Here is a 19,038-nt window from a genome sequence, read left to right as displayed (position 1 = left end):
TTAATTTAAAACTCTTTTCTTTAACTTGAAGTATGTTTTCACCAACTTGTCTTTCAATTTTTCTTTTCGTTTTGCAATTGTTAATTTTCTGTTATCCATCACATTTGCATTGACCTGATTTTGCTAATAAATCTTTTATTGGATAGATTTGATAAATAAATGAATTTATTCAAATAAAATATTTATCCAAATAATATTATTCTTTGATTTACAATTGGAGTTAGCATTTGGATGCCACAATCTACTTTTCTAGATGTATAATGTTTAGGGATGGGGGGGGGGGAGTGGGTGGATAAGAACTGAAGTTGACATGAAGAAGGCCATAAAGAATTTATATTAAATTAAGGGGGGGGGCACATACAGAATAAGGTTGGGAGACACTGCTCTAATCAAATTAACATTTAATTTGAAAATAGAGGGAAACTAATTTTTATCAAACTTGTTTTTTAATTTCATGAGAAATAAATTATTAAAAGTCTCTTTTATATATATATGCGGTTTTTATAATGGTGTCCAAGATGGCTGCCAAGGCATGATCATTACCTCTTTAATATCTATTGTAAATTATATTATTCAAATTTTTAGTATTATTAGATAAGATTTATAATATATTCACAGTTTATAAGAACTTCATTACTAGAAAGGTAAGATTTTCAAAATTAATTCGAAAGCTTAATTAGGATTATTAAATGAATAAGTAAAAAACATAAGGATTTAACTATCAGTCATCTTCAATGTTATATTGAAAATCATTAAGCATTAAGAAAAATTGCTGAGAAAAATGTTATATTGAAAATCATTAAGCATTAAGAAAAATTGCTGAGAAAAATGTTATATTGAAAATCATTAAGCATTAAGAAAAATTGCTGAGAAAAAATGATGGGCTAATTAATAAATGAGCAGTTAGCATTCATTAATGTTCTTCGGCAGCCATATTGAAAAAAAAACATGCACAGTTGAATGATGATTTTTATATAATTTTTTAAAATCTGAAATTTTTCGATTACATTATTATTTACATTGTTTTTCTTCAGAATATTTGTCCTCTGCGATATTGAAATTTCTGTTTCTATTATGCATCAGCTGATAAGTTCTTCAGTTTCTTTCACTTCTTGTGATGTCCATTCCATATTTATGTTTGTTCATTATTTGTGTACATTGATGTTTCTCTTATTTTTACTTGCTTATTTATTTTTTTTACTATTGGGTCACCACTTATCAAGGCCAAGAGTCACTCAAGGATAAATGTTAATGAGATGGAACGATTGTCAGCCAAATGATGAAGAACACTATCAGAGTATTAAGATTAATCAACAAAATGAACTAAGTTTGGTTACTTATGGGGTGGTTTATCACAAGTATTTTCTGATATTGGATTTGAACATGTCCTTGTTGCAATCTGCAGGGAAGCAGTCTATCGGTAATGTGTTCCACAGACGGGAAGCCATTACAAAGAAAGGGCTTCCCGTCACATACTTGTCATAAACAAGCCTGATAAGTAATCAATCTTTTGTCAATTTCATTTGTGATTTTCAATCCTCCCATAATATTCTTTATCATTCAACTGACAATTCATTCAGTTTGTTAATCTAAGTGGCTTTTGGCCTTGATAAATAGTGACTTATTTGTAAAAAAAAATTTTCTTTTTTTTTTTTAGATACTTAAACTGATGAACTATTTATGCTTAGTATTAAATTAATAAACATTACTGCATAAATAATCCTGTGGAGTGTGACATGATCAGTTGTTGCATTTAGAGTATTTTTTTTTCTGTTATGTTTTTTTTAGTTTTATTCATGTGAAATAAAACATGAATATCTGATACTAACCTTAACACTGTTGTGTTTGAAAGGCTCTTCCTATGCACGAGGTTGTTCCATTATTATTTAACCTAGTATCGATATGAATTCTCAAAGTCAACTGTTAATTTAAAAAAAAATAACACAAATAATAAATCACTTAACTATGTTCATATCACACTGCACATGATTGCTTACGTCAAGCCTTGAGTGATAAAAATACAGAATAGTTAACACTCAATAACTTGCAGACAAAAAAAAACAACATATAATTTATATTAAACTCACCAGCAGGAATTTCTATACCTAACCAGACCAGTTTTAACATTTATAACACTTTTTATTTCATATTTTTTCTTCTGTAAAATCAGTCTTTTTGACAATTGATTTTAATGGCAACCAACAAACGTAGAAAATGCAGCATGTTGTATGTCATAAAAAATAGATTTGTTTGTTTTTTCAATTACAAAATTGTAAAAGAATTTTCTTTAGATACTTCAGTTTGAAAGTTCTATGAAAATATATTTTCAAAGAAAAGATGTAGATGAAAAGAATTTCAACAAATATTACAATCTTGCAATACATGCCTCAAAGACCTGACTATAGTTGACGTATAATTAAGGAAAGGAATTTCAACAAATATAATGAATCATTAAAGTTGATATTTGATAAGACAAACTGTAGATTTTATCAAAGAAAAAATACAAAATAAAATGTGTTATAAACGTTAAAACTTTAATGTCATTCTGATGACTTTGCTATAAATTATGTGTTGCTGTTATTTTGATCTATGAGATATTGTGCATTAACTATTTTGAACTTTTACCAACTTAACATAATTCATTTCAAAAGAAGCATCAAAATTCATCGGAGGTTACATCGGCTGAAACATAGAAACATACAAATCAATGTCAATAGTCCAAAGAAAAACAAAATAAATAAATACTTTTAATATAGTATTTCCATATTTCTTCTATATTTCTTGACTAAATAAATACTTAAAGATTTGACCCCCTCCCCCAGTCATTTGGTTGAAAAGTTCTTGGACTGCTCCTAGATTGTTGATCAGGTGTTAAAATTACATTTTTTAAGTTTTAAGTCAGAAATGATGATAGTGGTGGGAAGACAGGGAAACGTGTGTGTATAGAAAAGCAAGAACGAAATGAAACGCATCAGTTTTATTTGGATATTTATTTTTTAACATTTTTGTCATTTATTTTTCGGCTACGTTTTGGATGATGTGCTCTCCAACCTTCGAAATAATTAACAACATTGAATATGGAAAAAATACAGTGGATAACTGAAGAAGACCAGATGGCATATCGTCCAAAATGTTGTAGAAATATAAATATCAATGAGGACAAAAGTTTAAAAAGAAAAAAAAAACAATGCAAATAATGTTTCAGAAATTTTGAGATGAGGATTGATCATTTGTTATTTGAATTATTCGAACTACTATTCTCATCTTAAGTGTTATTATGTAAGACTTCTACCTGGTCATGGCTGATGGAACAAGAATAAGCTATTCTGAAGGGTTCTGTTTGAAATCCTGTACAAATTCCTGAATTCAACAAGACATACCTAAAGATCATGAAATTCGATCGTCAGAAATGTTGCCAAAATTACATTCAAGATGAGAACAAAATTTCAAATAATCCAAAATGTCAATTATGATGAAACGCCACACCTCAAAAGAATTCAGACAAAAATTTGGGAAGTGTTTTGTTTTTATTGTTATGATGTATGAGTATGTGTGTTTGTGTGTGTGTATGTGTGTTCATTTATAAGCTCATTTTACACAGTCTTGTACATACTGGTCTCCCTGCAGACATCTCTCCATGGTGTTAAGAAGCAAAGAAAGCAATTATCTCGGGAGGGAGGAAGAGGCACTGCAATTCCGGTAATTCCAGCCCGTTTTTGTTTCAGATGAAATCTGTGAACATACGTGCAGTCATTCTTGTCTGTTAGGTTGGCTCCCACGTAATAGGATTTCTATAGCTCGGGGGTGGGGCACTTCGGCATCGACGTCCTGGCCATGTACCAGAACGACTCTTCTTCTCCCGGGCCACCTTGACATGGGTAGGGCTACTTTCAGATACCCATTCTGGATGGATCACAAAGCAATCTCTTCTTGGGGACGAGGGTGTTGTAAAGAGACCTCCATCATAGATGTAATTTGCAGAATCAGGGCGTGGTATTTGTCTTTCAGCTGAGCGTTCAATATAACGCCTGCTAGGACGTCCAGCTCGGCCTAGAGAAGCACTGGAACCAGGAGAGCCATACCAGCCGTAAGTGGTCTGCAAATTGCGTCGGTAATAGGCTGAATCATGAGAGTCAACCTTCTTCTTCTCCATCGAAAAGATTGCAAGTTAATTGGTCATTGATAAGTTCTGCAAATAAACAAAACGAGAAACAAATGGAGAATTAGAAATTGCATCAAATCTGACAGATTGTACACAAACATGACAAAAATAAATAAACGGTTCACAAAAATAATTCATACATGTTGAAATTTATACATATTTTTATCCATGTCCAATAGTTTTCTTTGTGTTTCTATAACCAGCATTCAGAGCTATATAAAGCAGCAGCAGCAGTATGACTATTTGACCTTAAGATTTTACAAACACATTTTATCAGACAAAATACCGACCAAGTATATTTTCATATTCTTTTCCTTATTTCAGTTTGTGAGCAGGGAAGCTGATAGATGATTTTTTAGGCGAGCAAGTATTTTCTGTATGCTCCACCTGACCCAATGTCCTGTCAATTTCATATTGTAGCTGATCACAAGTTGCTTTCTCATCCTACTGATTAAAGGCCAATGCACTTAGAAACCTTGGTCTAACGACATTCAACCTTTTCACCAGAATTGGCTGTCAGATAATACACCCATGCAAATGTACCTATGTTCTCAATCATATGACCAACAGCTATATAAGTCTTTAAAGGTGTGAAATTAGACACAGTTTTTCAGTTTCTTACTAAACATTTCTGATATAACATGTCTACCAGAATGAAATGAACATATATATGGCACCACCTTCATCTTTCCTCTCTGGTTGCATTATTCATTTAAATTCTTTTATGATTCAAAGTTTCCTCTTCTACATATAAAATCAATACAACCAAATATGGTTTTACTTTAAATTGTACCGAAACAATTAAATCTGATTCTTTTTTTTCAAACTTATAGCAGCTGGTATTTTCAAGATAGTCACCTATATGAATATTGTCTCAAATGAATGTTGCTTAATTTGAGTGCTTCTATAAAAACAGTACAAATAAATTTGTCACCCTAAAGAAAACAACACTGCATCTTTATTCTAAAACTTTTATTGAAAAAAATCAATTCAAGTAACTTGATTATGTAGTCGCGCTGACATCTATTCAACGTAACCACCTTCAGCCTCAATCACCACCTCAATATGGGTCCGGAACTGGGAACATACCTTTTCCACAAGCACTGACGGGAGCTTGGTGAATACTTGGCAGATGGTGGCTATTAGGTTGGCTTTGGTGTTGTGGGAGGTCATGTTGGTGATGTTCTTGACATATGACCAAACGAAGGTTCAGATCGGGGAGGAGGAGTGAGCCAGTGAGAGAAGGGTACAAAGTTGTAACACTTCTGAAGCCAGACCTGGGTCTCTTTGGATTTGTGGACTGGCGCCAAGTCCTGCTGCCACACCCAGGGTTTGCCAATGGCCACCTGATTGCAAAAGGGGATCACCACACTGTTCAGCAGTCAACTTCGAAGATGAGATGTGGCAGGATGTGACCCTCACTTGAAAGCACACCAAAGACCATAATTATGGCCGGAAACTTTGTTTTCATCACCTTGGGCATACCCTCAAGTGTTGAACCGTCAGGATGTGCATTTTGAGGGTGCTGGCAATGATCCTGTTGTCATAACTTGGATCAGTAGAGAGCATGAGTTGTACAGCGGTGCATCTCCGATCTCGCTCGTTGAACATTGTGTCACTTTCAGACATGATAGAAAGCTACTGCTGTTCTTGGGATTTGTATACAACTGGCCAACTAGTAGATGGCCTGCAACAAAAAAAGAAAACTGGTTTTCATCAAACGGAAATGGAATCATGTAGTCTTTTTTGGGGCAATAATTTTATCATTCCACCCTGTAATAATTCATTTTTAATTCAAATATCATTATGTATCAATAATTCATTGCTGTAAGAGAATGCATGTCGTGTTCATTCCATGCTTTTATTAACTGTATGTTTTTATGTTTGAACTTCATGCTGTCTGTGATAAGAAATAGTGTGAAGTCTTATTTCTATTTCTAGTATGACGTCAGTGAAGAATTATAATACAGGGAGATAACTTATAACTGACTACGATAATTACTAATTCTAAATATGATTGTCTGATAGGAATGAGTCAAAAACTGGAAGCAATTATTCTTGAAGTTATCTTATGCCTATAATTTGACAAATATCTAAACAGAAAAAAATAAAATAAACAAAATAAAATAAAGATGGAATCCCATAAAGATATGCGAGAAATTGCCATACAAATAGAAATATTCGTAAATCCGGAAGAGAATTATGTAAACAGTCACCAGTGACAGCAGATAGCGAGAAGGGTGCAGGAAGTAACAGTGCGTCGCCTCAAACAGATAACGCATCACATGCTGAGATTCATTGGAAAAAGTAATCATTGTCGCAATCATTTTTCTCTTTTTCCGCATTCATCTCTCTCTCTTTTCTTCTTCTCTTTCTATTTTGATTTCTTCCTTTCTCACGTTGTTTCAATCCATTTCTTTCTCTCCCTATCTATTTCTGTGTGACTCTCTCCATCTTAGTTTTACTCCTTCTCCTTTTAGTTAATCTATCTCTCTTTCTCCCTCTTAAACAGATATCAAGATTACAGCAAGATTGCAACACGATGCACATCTGTAACCTTCTATGAAATAAATTTATTTCTAAATTTAATCAGTTTTTTAACAGCGCACATTTTAATGCAATCTAAACACACTATGATCGGTGTATATATATATGTTGAACCAATAAAATAATCGCAGAGTTCCAGATATGACTAAATGAATCTTAAAATATTCAGTTGATAATGGTGAAAAGTTTTCTATTTTTTTCTTAGTTCGAATCCTATTCATCTAACTTTTCTTTTAAAAATACCTGCCTAGACCAAGTGACATGTAATCTTTTCATAATGGAGGTTTGTAAATCACATTTCTCAAGGCCATTAAGATTTAAGATTTTTTTCCTTTAAACTTTGATGATTCTTGTGCTGATTAATGGTCAAGTTGCGGATATTAATTGCTTTAATCTTAGGAATTTATTTACTTATCTTCCAGCACAATTAAATTTGACAAAAGGTGAATTTAGTGCAAAGTATTAGATGTCAGATGTCTTAAGGCGTTAGAGATTCGGCACTCAAAGATTTAAGAGTTCAAACTTGGAACATTTAATCAATATGATTTAAATTTCATTCAAATAGGATATATTTGATGCTTTGAGGGGAGTTCCACCTTCATAACTCCTTTAAAGTAAAACTTAAAAATTTAGGTCAACTTCCATTGTTTTCTCCAGAAAAATTTACAAATGAATACACTTTTAGAATAAGGTAAAAATAATTTTAACTATATGCACGTACATGAGTAATGTACTTGAACCAACTTTAAACATTTCAGAGCCTCCAGAGCTTCATCTGAATTTTATTTACATGTTAGATATGTCCATATCTGGGCATAGACCACTTTTTCCTGTTTTAAGAGGATATAAATCGACTTTGAAATCTAGTGAGAGGGGTGATATCTTCTCCCTATAACCTCTTACTCAAAGAAGAAACATGGAAAGCCTGTCTCTACTTTATGGTAATTTCTATGAAAGGTACTTGACTGAGCTCTAATCTTTGGTTTCTCATTGTAGGATATTCACAACAAGAACTTGTGTTTCTAACACAAATAAAAAAAGACTTTCCTTTCTTCCTCCATGTTCTGACCATCAAGCATAATTTTCATGGACAGAGTTTCTTTGCAAGGGCTTCCCATTAGGATGGTTTATCATAAGTATTTAAAAGCTTTCCATTGGGACAGTTTATGACGAGTGTTGGGACAGTTTATGACGAGTGAGTAAGAGCTTTCCATTGGGACAGTTTATGACGAGTGTGTAAGAGTTTTCCATTGGGACAGTTTATGACAAGTGTGTAAGAGTTTTCCATTGGGACAGTTTATGATGAGTGTGTAAGAGTTTTCCATTGGGACAGTTTATGATGAGTGTGTAAGAGTTTTCCATTGGGACAGTTTATGACGAGTGTGTAAGAGTTTTCCATTGGGACAGTTTATGACGAGTGTGTAAGAGTTTTCCAATGGGATAGTTTATGACAAGCATGTAAGGAGCTTCCTGTCTGTGAAATGCATTACAATAGGACTGCTTCACACCTGATTACAACTCGGCCATCTTCAAATCCAATGTTAACAAATTCTTGTCATAAATTGCTCCATAAATAATAATCAGTTCACATCATTAATTAATGTTAATACTCCTCTAATGTTCCTCATCTCTTGGCTGGCAACCATTTGTCTCATTAGCCATTTCTATTGAGTGGCTCTTGCTTTAATACTCAATAGAAAAAAAAAGAAGTATAAGAAAAACTAATAAAAAATCGCTTGCAAACAAATGGTAAAGACCAGGTTTGGTTTATTTTTCTTTTTTATAGCATATAATTATATCGAGGTCATTTAATAAAAAAAAATTACCTATTGTATATTATTCATTGAACACAAGATGTTATTTTACATATAGCTGGAGAGGAATGTTCATACCTTTTATTTTTCAGTGTAAATGAATGCAATAACATTTTGATAGTCTGCATTACATTATTTGTGCCTGATCCCTCCTGGCAATAGCAGAATTGGACTTTCATAAAAAATGAAAGAGAGATCAAAACAGGAGTAGGAGAAGGAGGAGGATAAAAATAATGCAGTCATTAAGCTGCATCATTCATGCTACTATCCTCCCTTCCTCTAAGTTGTGCCAAAATCTATAGTCATTCAAGCCAAATATGTGAAAAAGATGGCAGAAACTAGAAAAACAGGCAATTGTTTTCTCTGATGGTTTCTTGAGTCACTGGAGTCAGAGGCAGTCAGTAAAAATGTACTGATCCCAACTCTGATCTCTTAATAAAATTAAAATTGTAAATATGTAACAGAATAATGTTAACATTGTATAATATGGTGGTGGTGGTGAGGGGTCTACCTCAGCTAAGATATAACACCGGGAAGACCGTGGTGTCCACCAGTTACATGTGTAGTTCTAGGTGGTTTGATTCGAACATCCACAGAAGTCCAATGGCATAGTCTGAGCCGCCTCTATGATGACAGGGTTGATATGACGCTGTGGGCCAGATGCTGGATATGGTAGGTCGGCAATCCTCTCTCTTGCTGGCTGTTTGCTGACAAAAGATCACTTCAATATGGTTTTATGCCTCTGTAGTTAATTCACTAGTTAATAAACGATAAATAATCGACTATGACGCAAGTTTTGGTTTTTCTCAGGCCCTATGTACTGTTCATAACTTTATGTGCATATGTATATATATATATATATATTAAAAAGTTTGACTCATATCCAGGTAACCTACATCGAAAATTTCAAGTGTTTAGACCCAAAATTGGCGGAGGAATTTGGTAGAGTCCGAAAAGGTCAACTCTTTCAATTTTGACCTCTTGGCAGCAAAATCCCCCCCAAATGTTTGCTGCATGTCTGAATACCCTTTTTGTAAAATTTCAAATGTTTAGACCAAAAAATTTTTTTTAACTTTAACCCCAATTTTGATCCTTTAACATTTATTGTTTTGGGTTAAAATCAAATTAAAAAGTTTGATTCATTTCCAAGAAACCTACATCTAAAATTTCAAGTGTTTAGACCCAAAATTCGTGGAGGAGTTTGGTAGAGTTTTCAAAGGTCAAATCGTTGAACTGTGACCCCTTGACAACTGATTCAAAAGTTTTGCCCAAATCTGAATACCCCTTATGTCAAATCTCGAGTCTGTAGACTGAAAATTGACAAAGTAGTTTGGTAGGGAAATGTAGACACACAGATAATTTCACTTTTATAGATTTTAGTGATGGGACGATTTCAATATTTTTCCTAGATTCCGATTCTTTATAAATCTCTAAATATTTAACTATATAGTTATATTTTTTTTCTCTGATTATCGTAAAATCACACATGTAAAATTGATTAAAAAGATTTTCCCAAATGTCAAATCTCGAGTCTGTAGACTGAAAATTAACAAAGTAGTTTGGTAGGGAAATGTACACACACAGACAATTTCACTTTTATAGATTAACAAGTCTGAGTACAAAGAAGATAATGATAATTATGTACAGTTCTCAACAGGAAAAAATAAAATAAAAATAATTTTTTTTTGTTCTGTCAGTCTCTTGATAGTCATTCAAGTAGGTCTTCTTTTGTTTCAATTACCGATTCTTTCTTGCTTATCAGCTGGTCAGAGAATGGGTGTTTTTATGCGGGGACGCTGAACAGTAATGTGGGTGACAACGGTGACCAATAAAAAAGAACTCCTAACTCAACTTTGCAACTGATTTTTCTTTGCTCTACAGTCCCCTTAAAATGGAGGTCTTAGTAAAGTCTGGCTAAAATAGGGTTTCCCATCCAACCAATCCTTAATGATTACATCATACTCTGATTCACCCTGATTGGATAATCAGCCACATCACCTATGCATATGAATTAGGTTGTTTTCTATCAGCAATAAATAATTCCATCAACTAGTTTGTAGGTGTGTGTGTTTTGGGGTAAATCGTTGGCCGGGTATCCCGGGTGTTTGTTTAAAAAAAAAAAAACGAAGCCTTGATGCGCAGTTGGAAAATAATAAAGTGTGAAAAAAAAAAACGTGTCACGTTTAACGGCAGGTGCCCGTTTTTTTATACGAAAAAGCTTAATGTGCATGCAGCGATCGAAAATTGTTGAATATTTATCTTTTCAAAGTCGGGCAAATTAAATAGACAGGCGATCCTGGTTAACTTGTAGATATTATCATTTAGACGCGATATAAAAAGTTTTAAGAAGTTGTGAGGCGACTGATCGGTTCTCGGAAAAAAGCCTTTTTTGGACATACACGAAAATGCACACACACACACACACATTTTCGCTTTTATATTTATAGACTATAGATTCCATTAACAAAGCAAATAACTTCTTCGGGTTAAAGTAAGAAGTTAGAATAAACATGTAGAAAGGAACACATTTTATTCTTGTAAATTGGAACTCAAGCTGTTCAAAGATCAGCTGAGAAAACTAAATGTCTCCAGTTTTTATTTTACGATTACCAAAGTAAAAAAAAAAAAAAAGGTAAAATGTAGGGGACATTTTATTTAGATTAATTTGTTCATGTTTTTGTGAACTTGAGTTTTTTTTATTGTTTTTTTATTTTACCTCGGAGCAGGTTCTAAATTCTTGTGAAGAAATTTTTTCAGCATGTGAAGGAGTGTAACACATATGCAAATGGATGCGAAATGACGTCACTGGCAGGGAAAACTAAAAGCTTTAAAAGGGAGGTCACATTAGAGATGCGAAGAACGTTCGAGATCAGGTGCGAAGTGTGAATGACGCTCGAGAAGACAATCATGTGATGGACGTCACAGCAGTAACGAAAGAATGATGAAAAAATGTTATTGTACAACAAAAAAAGAAGTTGGATGAAGTTCTTTTATATTCTTTGTCTGCTTCGCGACTGAAAACTACAACATGTTGGTTCCCAAACAACATTACAAAAGGACTTAAAGATTTTTCATATTGCACAAAATTTGTCTTAACCTTATCAAAATCAGAATTTCTGAAAATATCTATTTTGGTTATCCTAGCAGGTTGTCTTCAAATCCAATCTCAAAAAATACTTGTCAAGCCATTGTCCTAATCAAATTTTGTCCTTTCCTTTTTTTCCAATCCTCTCATAGCATAATTCATCATTCAACTGACAATCCTCATTCATCCTTATACTCGAGTGGCTTGGCCTTGGTAACTCATAAATCATTAGTAAATATATTCAAAAAGTGAAAGTGCCTGAAGCTGCTCTGAAAACTCAGCATTCCAGGTAGCAGAAGCGTATGTAATGCCGAGACTATTTTTAATGCAAGATTTGGATAGCAACTAAAATGGCACTCGTTTTTGGCCACACTAGTTTGGATATAAAATTAATGGATTAAATCTTGAAATAAAATTGCAAAAAAAAAAATCTATTTTCTTAGATGTGTATCCAACTTTTAAAATCTAAACTTGATTCAAGTTATCAAGTTGTGTTAGATTTTTTTATTTTTCCGACATGCATTTTCAGAGTTTCAATTTTTTTTTTTTTTTTTTTGCTTGATATAAAAATTCTATAACTCAGAATAAGAAAGACTGCCAGAGAATACATACTCATTATAGCCGTGATTTTATATATTTTAATTATTCTGGAAGAATTTGGATGCAAATAGAAGCTCGTAGTTATTGATTTCTAAAGTTTTCATAGATAAGAGTGTGTGGAAGAAAGAGAAAAAATGGAGAGAGAGAGAGAGAGAGAGAGAGAGAGAGAGATTGATTTGGTTGAGGTAATAGAAAATGAAGTTTCCAAGAACTAATGAATTAGTAACAATAAAACTGTGGTTATTGGTTAATTAACAAAAACGATGATTTGGCTCATCCACCAGCAAATATAATTATAGTGTGTAAATAAAAAAAAACAAAAAACTCTTATCCAATTAATATCTTATTGGTTTCATAAGAGTTTTCAAATCAAAACACAACCATTTTATGATTTGGGTTGAATATTTAAGTGGAACCATGCTAGGAAGTGGTGAGGCCCAAACTTGGGGGCTTTGGGGAGTGTGGAGTTACCCCATAGTTGCCATTACTCTCTAGTCCAATCTGACCTAGAATAGCTGTGAGGAACTCATCTATAGGTTAAGTAGAATTTGTCTCAGACACAAAACTAAACTGCCTCAGACACCTTTGAGCAAGGTGTTCGTTTTTTACTCCATCAGTTTGAAATTCATCTTTCTCAGCCCTTCATACTTATTCGTACTTACCCTATATCCGAACTCTATCAACTACTCAAATAAAAATAAAAAGCTAAATAACTCGCTACAAATTTTTAATTAATTATTTAATATTAAATATTTAATTCTAAAAAAACATCGTTAACAGACTGAATTTTTAATTTTAACATTGAAATCTTCTATATATATAAAAGCCAAACGTCTGTGTGTATGTATGTTTGTTTGTAACGCTAAAACTTTTGAAAGACGGAACCAGAGTTGACAAATTTGGTATCATATCGAAGCCCCATATCTCGGATGACAAATATCGAAATTTCACGTCAAACGGACCAGTAGAAAGGGGTGAACTTATCGTTTTTCTCCCAGGGGGGCCCCCCAAAAACCTGTCATTTTAATGCTTTTTTATTACGTAATTCTTGAATGATCCAATGTAATTCATACGTAAAAAAAAAAAAACGCTTAGTCATGTCACGTGACGTGACGTCAACGTCCACTAATGGCGAACAATTGTAAATAACAAGTTCTTTCTACGATACTTTTGCAATTTCTCTTCTCCTTCGTTCTATATATTATTAAACTTCATGACAATGTCTCCAACGTAATTAACTGGTTAAAAATAGTATTTATACAAGATTTTTAACGAAAAATGTCAGGAAAAAATGTACAGGAATAAAAAAATTCAGCTTTCAAAATATTCGTCGATAATAAAACCGATCTTTATATTTACGCTAGCCATTTTGTTTTTTACCACGTGACCTCCTACCTCTTAAACTGGAGGGGGGGATCCACTTGAATCCAACAAAACCAGTAAATTTTTTTTTCTATTATATATACATTATTTTCTATAAAATTAAGTGTAGACTTTATAATTAAAACAAAAAATGTTATTCATACGTAAAAAAAAAAACGCTTAGTCATGTCACGTGACGTGACGTCAACATCCACTAATGGCGACCAATTGTAAATAACAACTTTTTTCACAAAACCAACACCGTCTTTCTCTTTTCTCTCTCTCTCTCTCTCTCTCACCCACTTACTCTTCCCTCTCTCTCACCCTCTTTCTCTTGACGTCACACCACTGTTAAACTGTGGGGGGGGGGGGAAGAGGCAGCTTCAAAACCAACAAAAACAGTGCACCCATTCCCAGGCATTATCTCCTATAGATGCACATTTTATTAGAACCGCTTGTGTCCTCTTTCCTAACTCTCTCTCTATCACCATATTTCTCTCTCTCTCTCTCACTCTTTTCTCTCTCTCTCTCACCCTGTTTCTCTTCTCTCTATATTAGCACTTATCAAGGCCAATAGGCAAATCGAGGATAGACTCGACGATGAGAGTTCAAACGTGCACAGTATTACAATTTGGAAAAGAGGATGGAACAACTTTCTCTTCTGCCTCTCTCTAACACTCTTTATCTTCTCTCTCTCTCTCTCACCCTGTTTCTCTTCTCTCTATATTAGCACTTATCAAGGCAAATAGGCAACTCGAGGATCAACTCGACTCACCATATTTCTCTCTCTCTCTCACTCTTCTCTCTCTCTCTCTCTCTAGACCTCTTTCTCTTCTCTTTCTCTCTCTCACCCTCTTTATCTACTCTCTCTCTCACCCTCTTTCCCTTCTATCTATATTAGCACTTATCAAGGCCAATAGGCAACTCGAGATTGAGAGTTCAAACGTGCACAGTAGTGAAATTTGGGAAAGAGGATGGAACAACTTTCTCTTCTGCCTCCCTCTCTCAGACTATTTATCTTCTCTCCCTCTCGCTCTCTCTCTCTCACCCTGTTTCTCTTCTCTCTATATTAGCACTTATCAAGGCCAATAGGCAAATCGAGGATAGACTCGACGATGAGAGTTCAAACGTGCACAGTATTACAATTTGGAAAAGAGGATGGAACAACTTTCTCTTCTGCCTCTCTCTAACACTCTTTATCTTCTCTCTCTCTCTCACCCTGTTTCTCTTCTCTCTATATTAGCACTTATCAAGGCAAATAGGCAACTCGAGGATCAACTCGACTCACCATATTTCTCTCTCTCTCACTCTCTTCTCTCTCTCTCCCTCTCTAGACCTCTTTCTCTTCTCTTTCTCTCTCTAACCCTCTATATCTACTCTCTCTCTCACCCTCTTTCCCTTCTATCTATATTAGCACTTATCAAGGCCAATAGGCAACTCGAGATTGAGAGTTCAAACGTGCACAGTAGTGAAATTTGGGAAAGAGGATGGAACAACTTTCTCTTTTGCCTCTCTCTTACACTATTTATCTTCTCTCTCTCTCTCGCTCTCTCTCTCTCTCACCCTGTTTCTCTTCTCTCTATATTAGCACTTATCAAGGCCAATAGGCAAATCGAGGATAGACTCGACGATGAGAGTTCAAACGTGCACAGTATTACAATTTGGAAAAGAGGATGGAACAACTTTCTCTTCTGCCTCTCTCTAACACTCTTTATCTTCTCTCTCTCTCTCACCCTGTTTCTCTTCTCTCCATATTAGCACTTATCAAGGCAAATAGGCAACTCGAGGATCAACTCGACTCACCATATTTCTCTCTCTCTCACTCTTTTCTCTCTCTCTTTCTAGACCTCTTTCTCTTCTCTTTCTCTCTCTCACCCTCTTTATCTACTTTCTCTCTCTCACCCTCTTTCCCTTCTATCTATATTAGTCTTATCAAGGCCAATAGGCAACTCGAGATTGAGAGTTCAAACGTGCACAGTAGTGAAATTTGGGAAAGAGGATGGAACAACTTTCTCTTCTGCCTCTCTCTCACACTATTTATCTTCTCTCTCTCTCTCGCTCTCTCTCTCTCACCCTGTTTCTCTTCTCTCTATATTAGCACTTATCAAGGCCAATAGGCAAATCGAGGATAGACTCGACGATGAGAGTTCAAACGTGCACAGTATTACAATTTGGAAAAGAGGATGGAACAACTTTCTCTTCTGCCTCTCTCTAACACTCTTTATCTTCTCTCTCTCTCTCTCACCCTGTTTCTCTTCTCTCTATATTAGCACTTATCAAGGCCAATAGGCAACTCGAGGATCAACTCGACTCACCATATTTCTCTCTCTCTCACTCTCTTCTCTCTCTCTCTCTCTAGACCTCTTTCTCTCTCTCACCCTCTTTATCTACTCTCTCTCTCACCCTCTTTCCCTTCTATCTATATTAGCACTTATCAAGGCCAAAAGGCAACGAGGATGAGCGTTCAAACGTGCACAGTAGTGAAATTTGGGAAAGAGGATGGAACAACTTTCTCTTCTGCCTCTCTCTCACGAAAGAGGATGGAACAACTTTCTCTTCTGCCTCTCTCTCACACTCTTTATCTTCTCTCTCTCTCTACCCCTGTTTCTCTTCTCTCTATATTAGCACTTATCAAGGCCAATAGGCAAATCGAGGATAGACTCGACGATGAGAGTTCAAACGTGCACAGTATTACAATTTGGAAAAGAGGATGGAACAACTTTCTCTTCTGCCTCTCTCTAACACTCTTTATCTTCTCTCTCTCTCACCCTGTTTCTCTTCTCTCTATATTAGCACTTATCAAGGCAAATAGGCAACTCGAGGATCAACTCGACTCACCATATTTCTCTCTCTCTCTTCTCTCTCTCTCTCTCTAGACCTCTTTCTCTTCTCTTTCTCTCTCTCACCCTCTTTATCTACTCTCTCTCTCTCACCCTGTTTCCCTTCTATCTATATTAGCACTTATCAAGGCCAATAGGCAACTCGAGATTGAGAGTTCAAACGTGCACAGTAGTGAAATTTGGGAAAGAGGATGGAACAACTTTCTCTTCTGCCTCTCTCTCAGACTATTTATCTTCTCTCTCTCTCTCGCTCTCTCTCACCCTGTTTCTCTTCTCTCTATATTAGCACTTATCAAGGCCAATAGGCAAATCGAGGATAGACTCGACGATGAGAGTTCAAACGTGCACAGTATTACCATTTGGAAAAGAGGATGGAAAACCTTTCTCTTCTGCCTCTCTCTAACACTTTATCTTCTCTCTCTCTCACACCCTGTTTCTCTTCTCGCTATATTAGCACTTATCAAGGCAAATAGGCAACTCGAGGATCAACTCGACTCACCATATTTCTCTCTCTCTCTCTCACTCCCTTCTCTCTCTCTCTCTCTCTCTCTCTAGACCTCTTTCTCTTCTCTTTCTCTCTCTCACCCTCTTTATCTACTCTCTCTCTCTCACCCTCTTTCCCTTCTATCTATATTAGCACTTATCAAGGCCAAAAGGCAACGAGGATGAGAGTTCAAACGTGCACAGTAGTGAAATTTGGGAAAGAGGATGGAACAACTTTCTCTTCTGCCTCTCTCTCACGAAAGAGGATGGAACAATTTTCTCTTCTGCCTCTCTCTCACACTCTTTATCTTCTCTCTCTCTCTCACCCTGTTTCTCTTCTCTCTATATTAGCACTTATCAAGGCCAATAGGCAACTCGAGGATCAACTCGACGATGAGAGTTCAAACGTGCACAGTATTCAAATTTGGGAAAGAGGATGGAACAACTTTCTCTTCGGCCTCTCTCTCACACTCTTTATCTTCTCTCTCTCTCACCCTGTTTCTCTTCTCTATATATTAGCACTTTTCAAGGCACATTAGGCAACTCGAGATTGAGAGTTCAAACGTGCACAGTAGTGAAATTTGGGAAAGAGGATGGAACAACTTTCTCTTCTGCCTCTCTCTTACACTATTTATCTTCTCTCTCTCTCTCGCTCTCTCTCTCTCTCACCCTGTTTCTCTTCTCTCTATATTAGCACTTATCAAGGCCAATAGGCAAATCGAGGATAGACTCGACGATGAGAGTTCAAACGTGCACAGTATTACAATTTGGAAAAGAGGATGGAACAACTTTCTCTTCTGCCTCTCTCTAACACTCTTTATCTTCTCTCTCTCTCACCCTGTTTCTCTTCTCTCTATATTAGCACTTATCAAGGCAAATAGGCAACTCGAGGATCAACTCGACTCACCATATTTCTCTCTCTCTCTTCTCTCTCTCTCTCTCTAGACCTCTTTCTCTTCTCTTTCTCTCTCTCACCCTCTTTATCTACTCTCTCTCTCACCCTGTTTCCCTTCTATCTATATTAGCACTTATCAAGGCCAATAGGCAACTCGAGATTGAGAGTTCAAACGTGCACAGTAGTGAAATTTGGGAAAGAGGATGGAACAACTTTCTCTTCTGCCTCTCTCTCAGACTATTTATCTTCTCTCTCTCTCTCGCTCTCTCTCTCTCTCACCCTGTTTCTCTTCTCTCTATATTAGCACTTATCAAGGCCAATAGGCAAATCGAGGATAGACTCGACGATGAGAGTTCAAACGTGCACAGTATTACCATTTGGAAAAGAGGATGGAAAACCTTTCTCTTCTGCCTCTCTCTAACACTTTATCTTCTCTCTCTCTCACACCCTGTTTCTCTTCTCGCTATATTAGCACTTATCAAGGCAAATAGGCAACTCGAGGATCAACTCGACTCACCATATTTCTCTCTCTCTCTCTCTCACTCCCTTCTCTCTCTCTCTCTCTAGACCTCTTTCTCTTCTCTTTCTCTCTCTCACCCTCTTTATCTACTCTCTCTCTCTCACCCTCTTTCCCTTCTATCTATATTAGCACTTATCAAGGCCAAAAGGCAACGAGGATGAGAGTTCAAACGTGCACAGTAGTGAAATTTGGGAAAGAGGATGGAACAACTTTCTCTTCTGCCTCTCTCTCACGAAAGAGGATGGAACAATTTTCTCTTCTGCCTCTCTCTCACACTCTTTATCTTCTCTCTCTCTCTCACCCTGTTTCTCTTCTCTCTATATTAGCACTTATCAAGGCCAATAGGCAACTCGAGGATCAACTCGACGATGAGAGTTCAAACGTGCACAGTATTCAAATTTGGGAAAGAGGATGGAACAACTTTCTCTACTGCCTCTCTCTCACACTCTTTATCTTCTCTCTCTCTCACCCTGTTTGTCTTCTCTCTATATTAGCACTTATCAAGGCCAACAGGCAACTCGAGGATCAACTCGACGATGAGAGTTCAAACGTGAACAGTAGTCAAATTTGGGAAAGAGGATGGAACAACTTTCTCTTCTGCCTCTCTCTCACACTCTTTATCTTCTCTCTCTCTCTCTTACCCTGAAAGATTCCTCTCCCCTAAGAATAAAACATATGTTCAATATCTGCTTTTGTTTTTACATTGTTGGTACGGTCCCGGGCAACGCCG

At 35.8% G+C, this 19,038-nt stretch overlaps 1 protein-coding gene across 4 annotated transcripts in view; it reads right to left on the bottom strand.

The window, feature by feature from the left end:
- Positions 1–2,971: 2,971 nt before the first annotated feature.
- LOC145247391 (uncharacterized) overlaps positions 2,972–19,038 on the bottom strand; it is a 90,337-nt gene continuing 74,270 nt past the window's right edge. For all 4 annotated transcript variants that reach the window (XM_080109093.1, XM_080109094.1, XM_080109095.1 and 1 more), the window contains one exon: positions 2,972–4,189. In XM_080109093.1, the coding sequence (XP_079965219.1) occupies positions 3,764–4,153 (390 nt within the window). In that variant the 5' untranslated portion in view covers positions 4,154–4,189 and the 3' untranslated portion in view covers positions 2,972–3,763. The remainder of the gene's footprint in view (positions 4,190–19,038) is intronic.

This window comes from Euprymna scolopes, chromosome 25, assembly GCF_053919585.1.
Source record: "Euprymna scolopes isolate OS-2025 chromosome 25, ASM5391958v1, whole genome shotgun sequence".
NCBI classification, from domain to species: Eukaryota; Metazoa; Mollusca; class Cephalopoda; order Sepiida; family Sepiolidae; genus Euprymna; species Euprymna scolopes.
The sequence above is the reverse complement of the archived record's forward strand: the minus strand, read 5'-3'. Positions and strand labels throughout refer to the sequence as shown.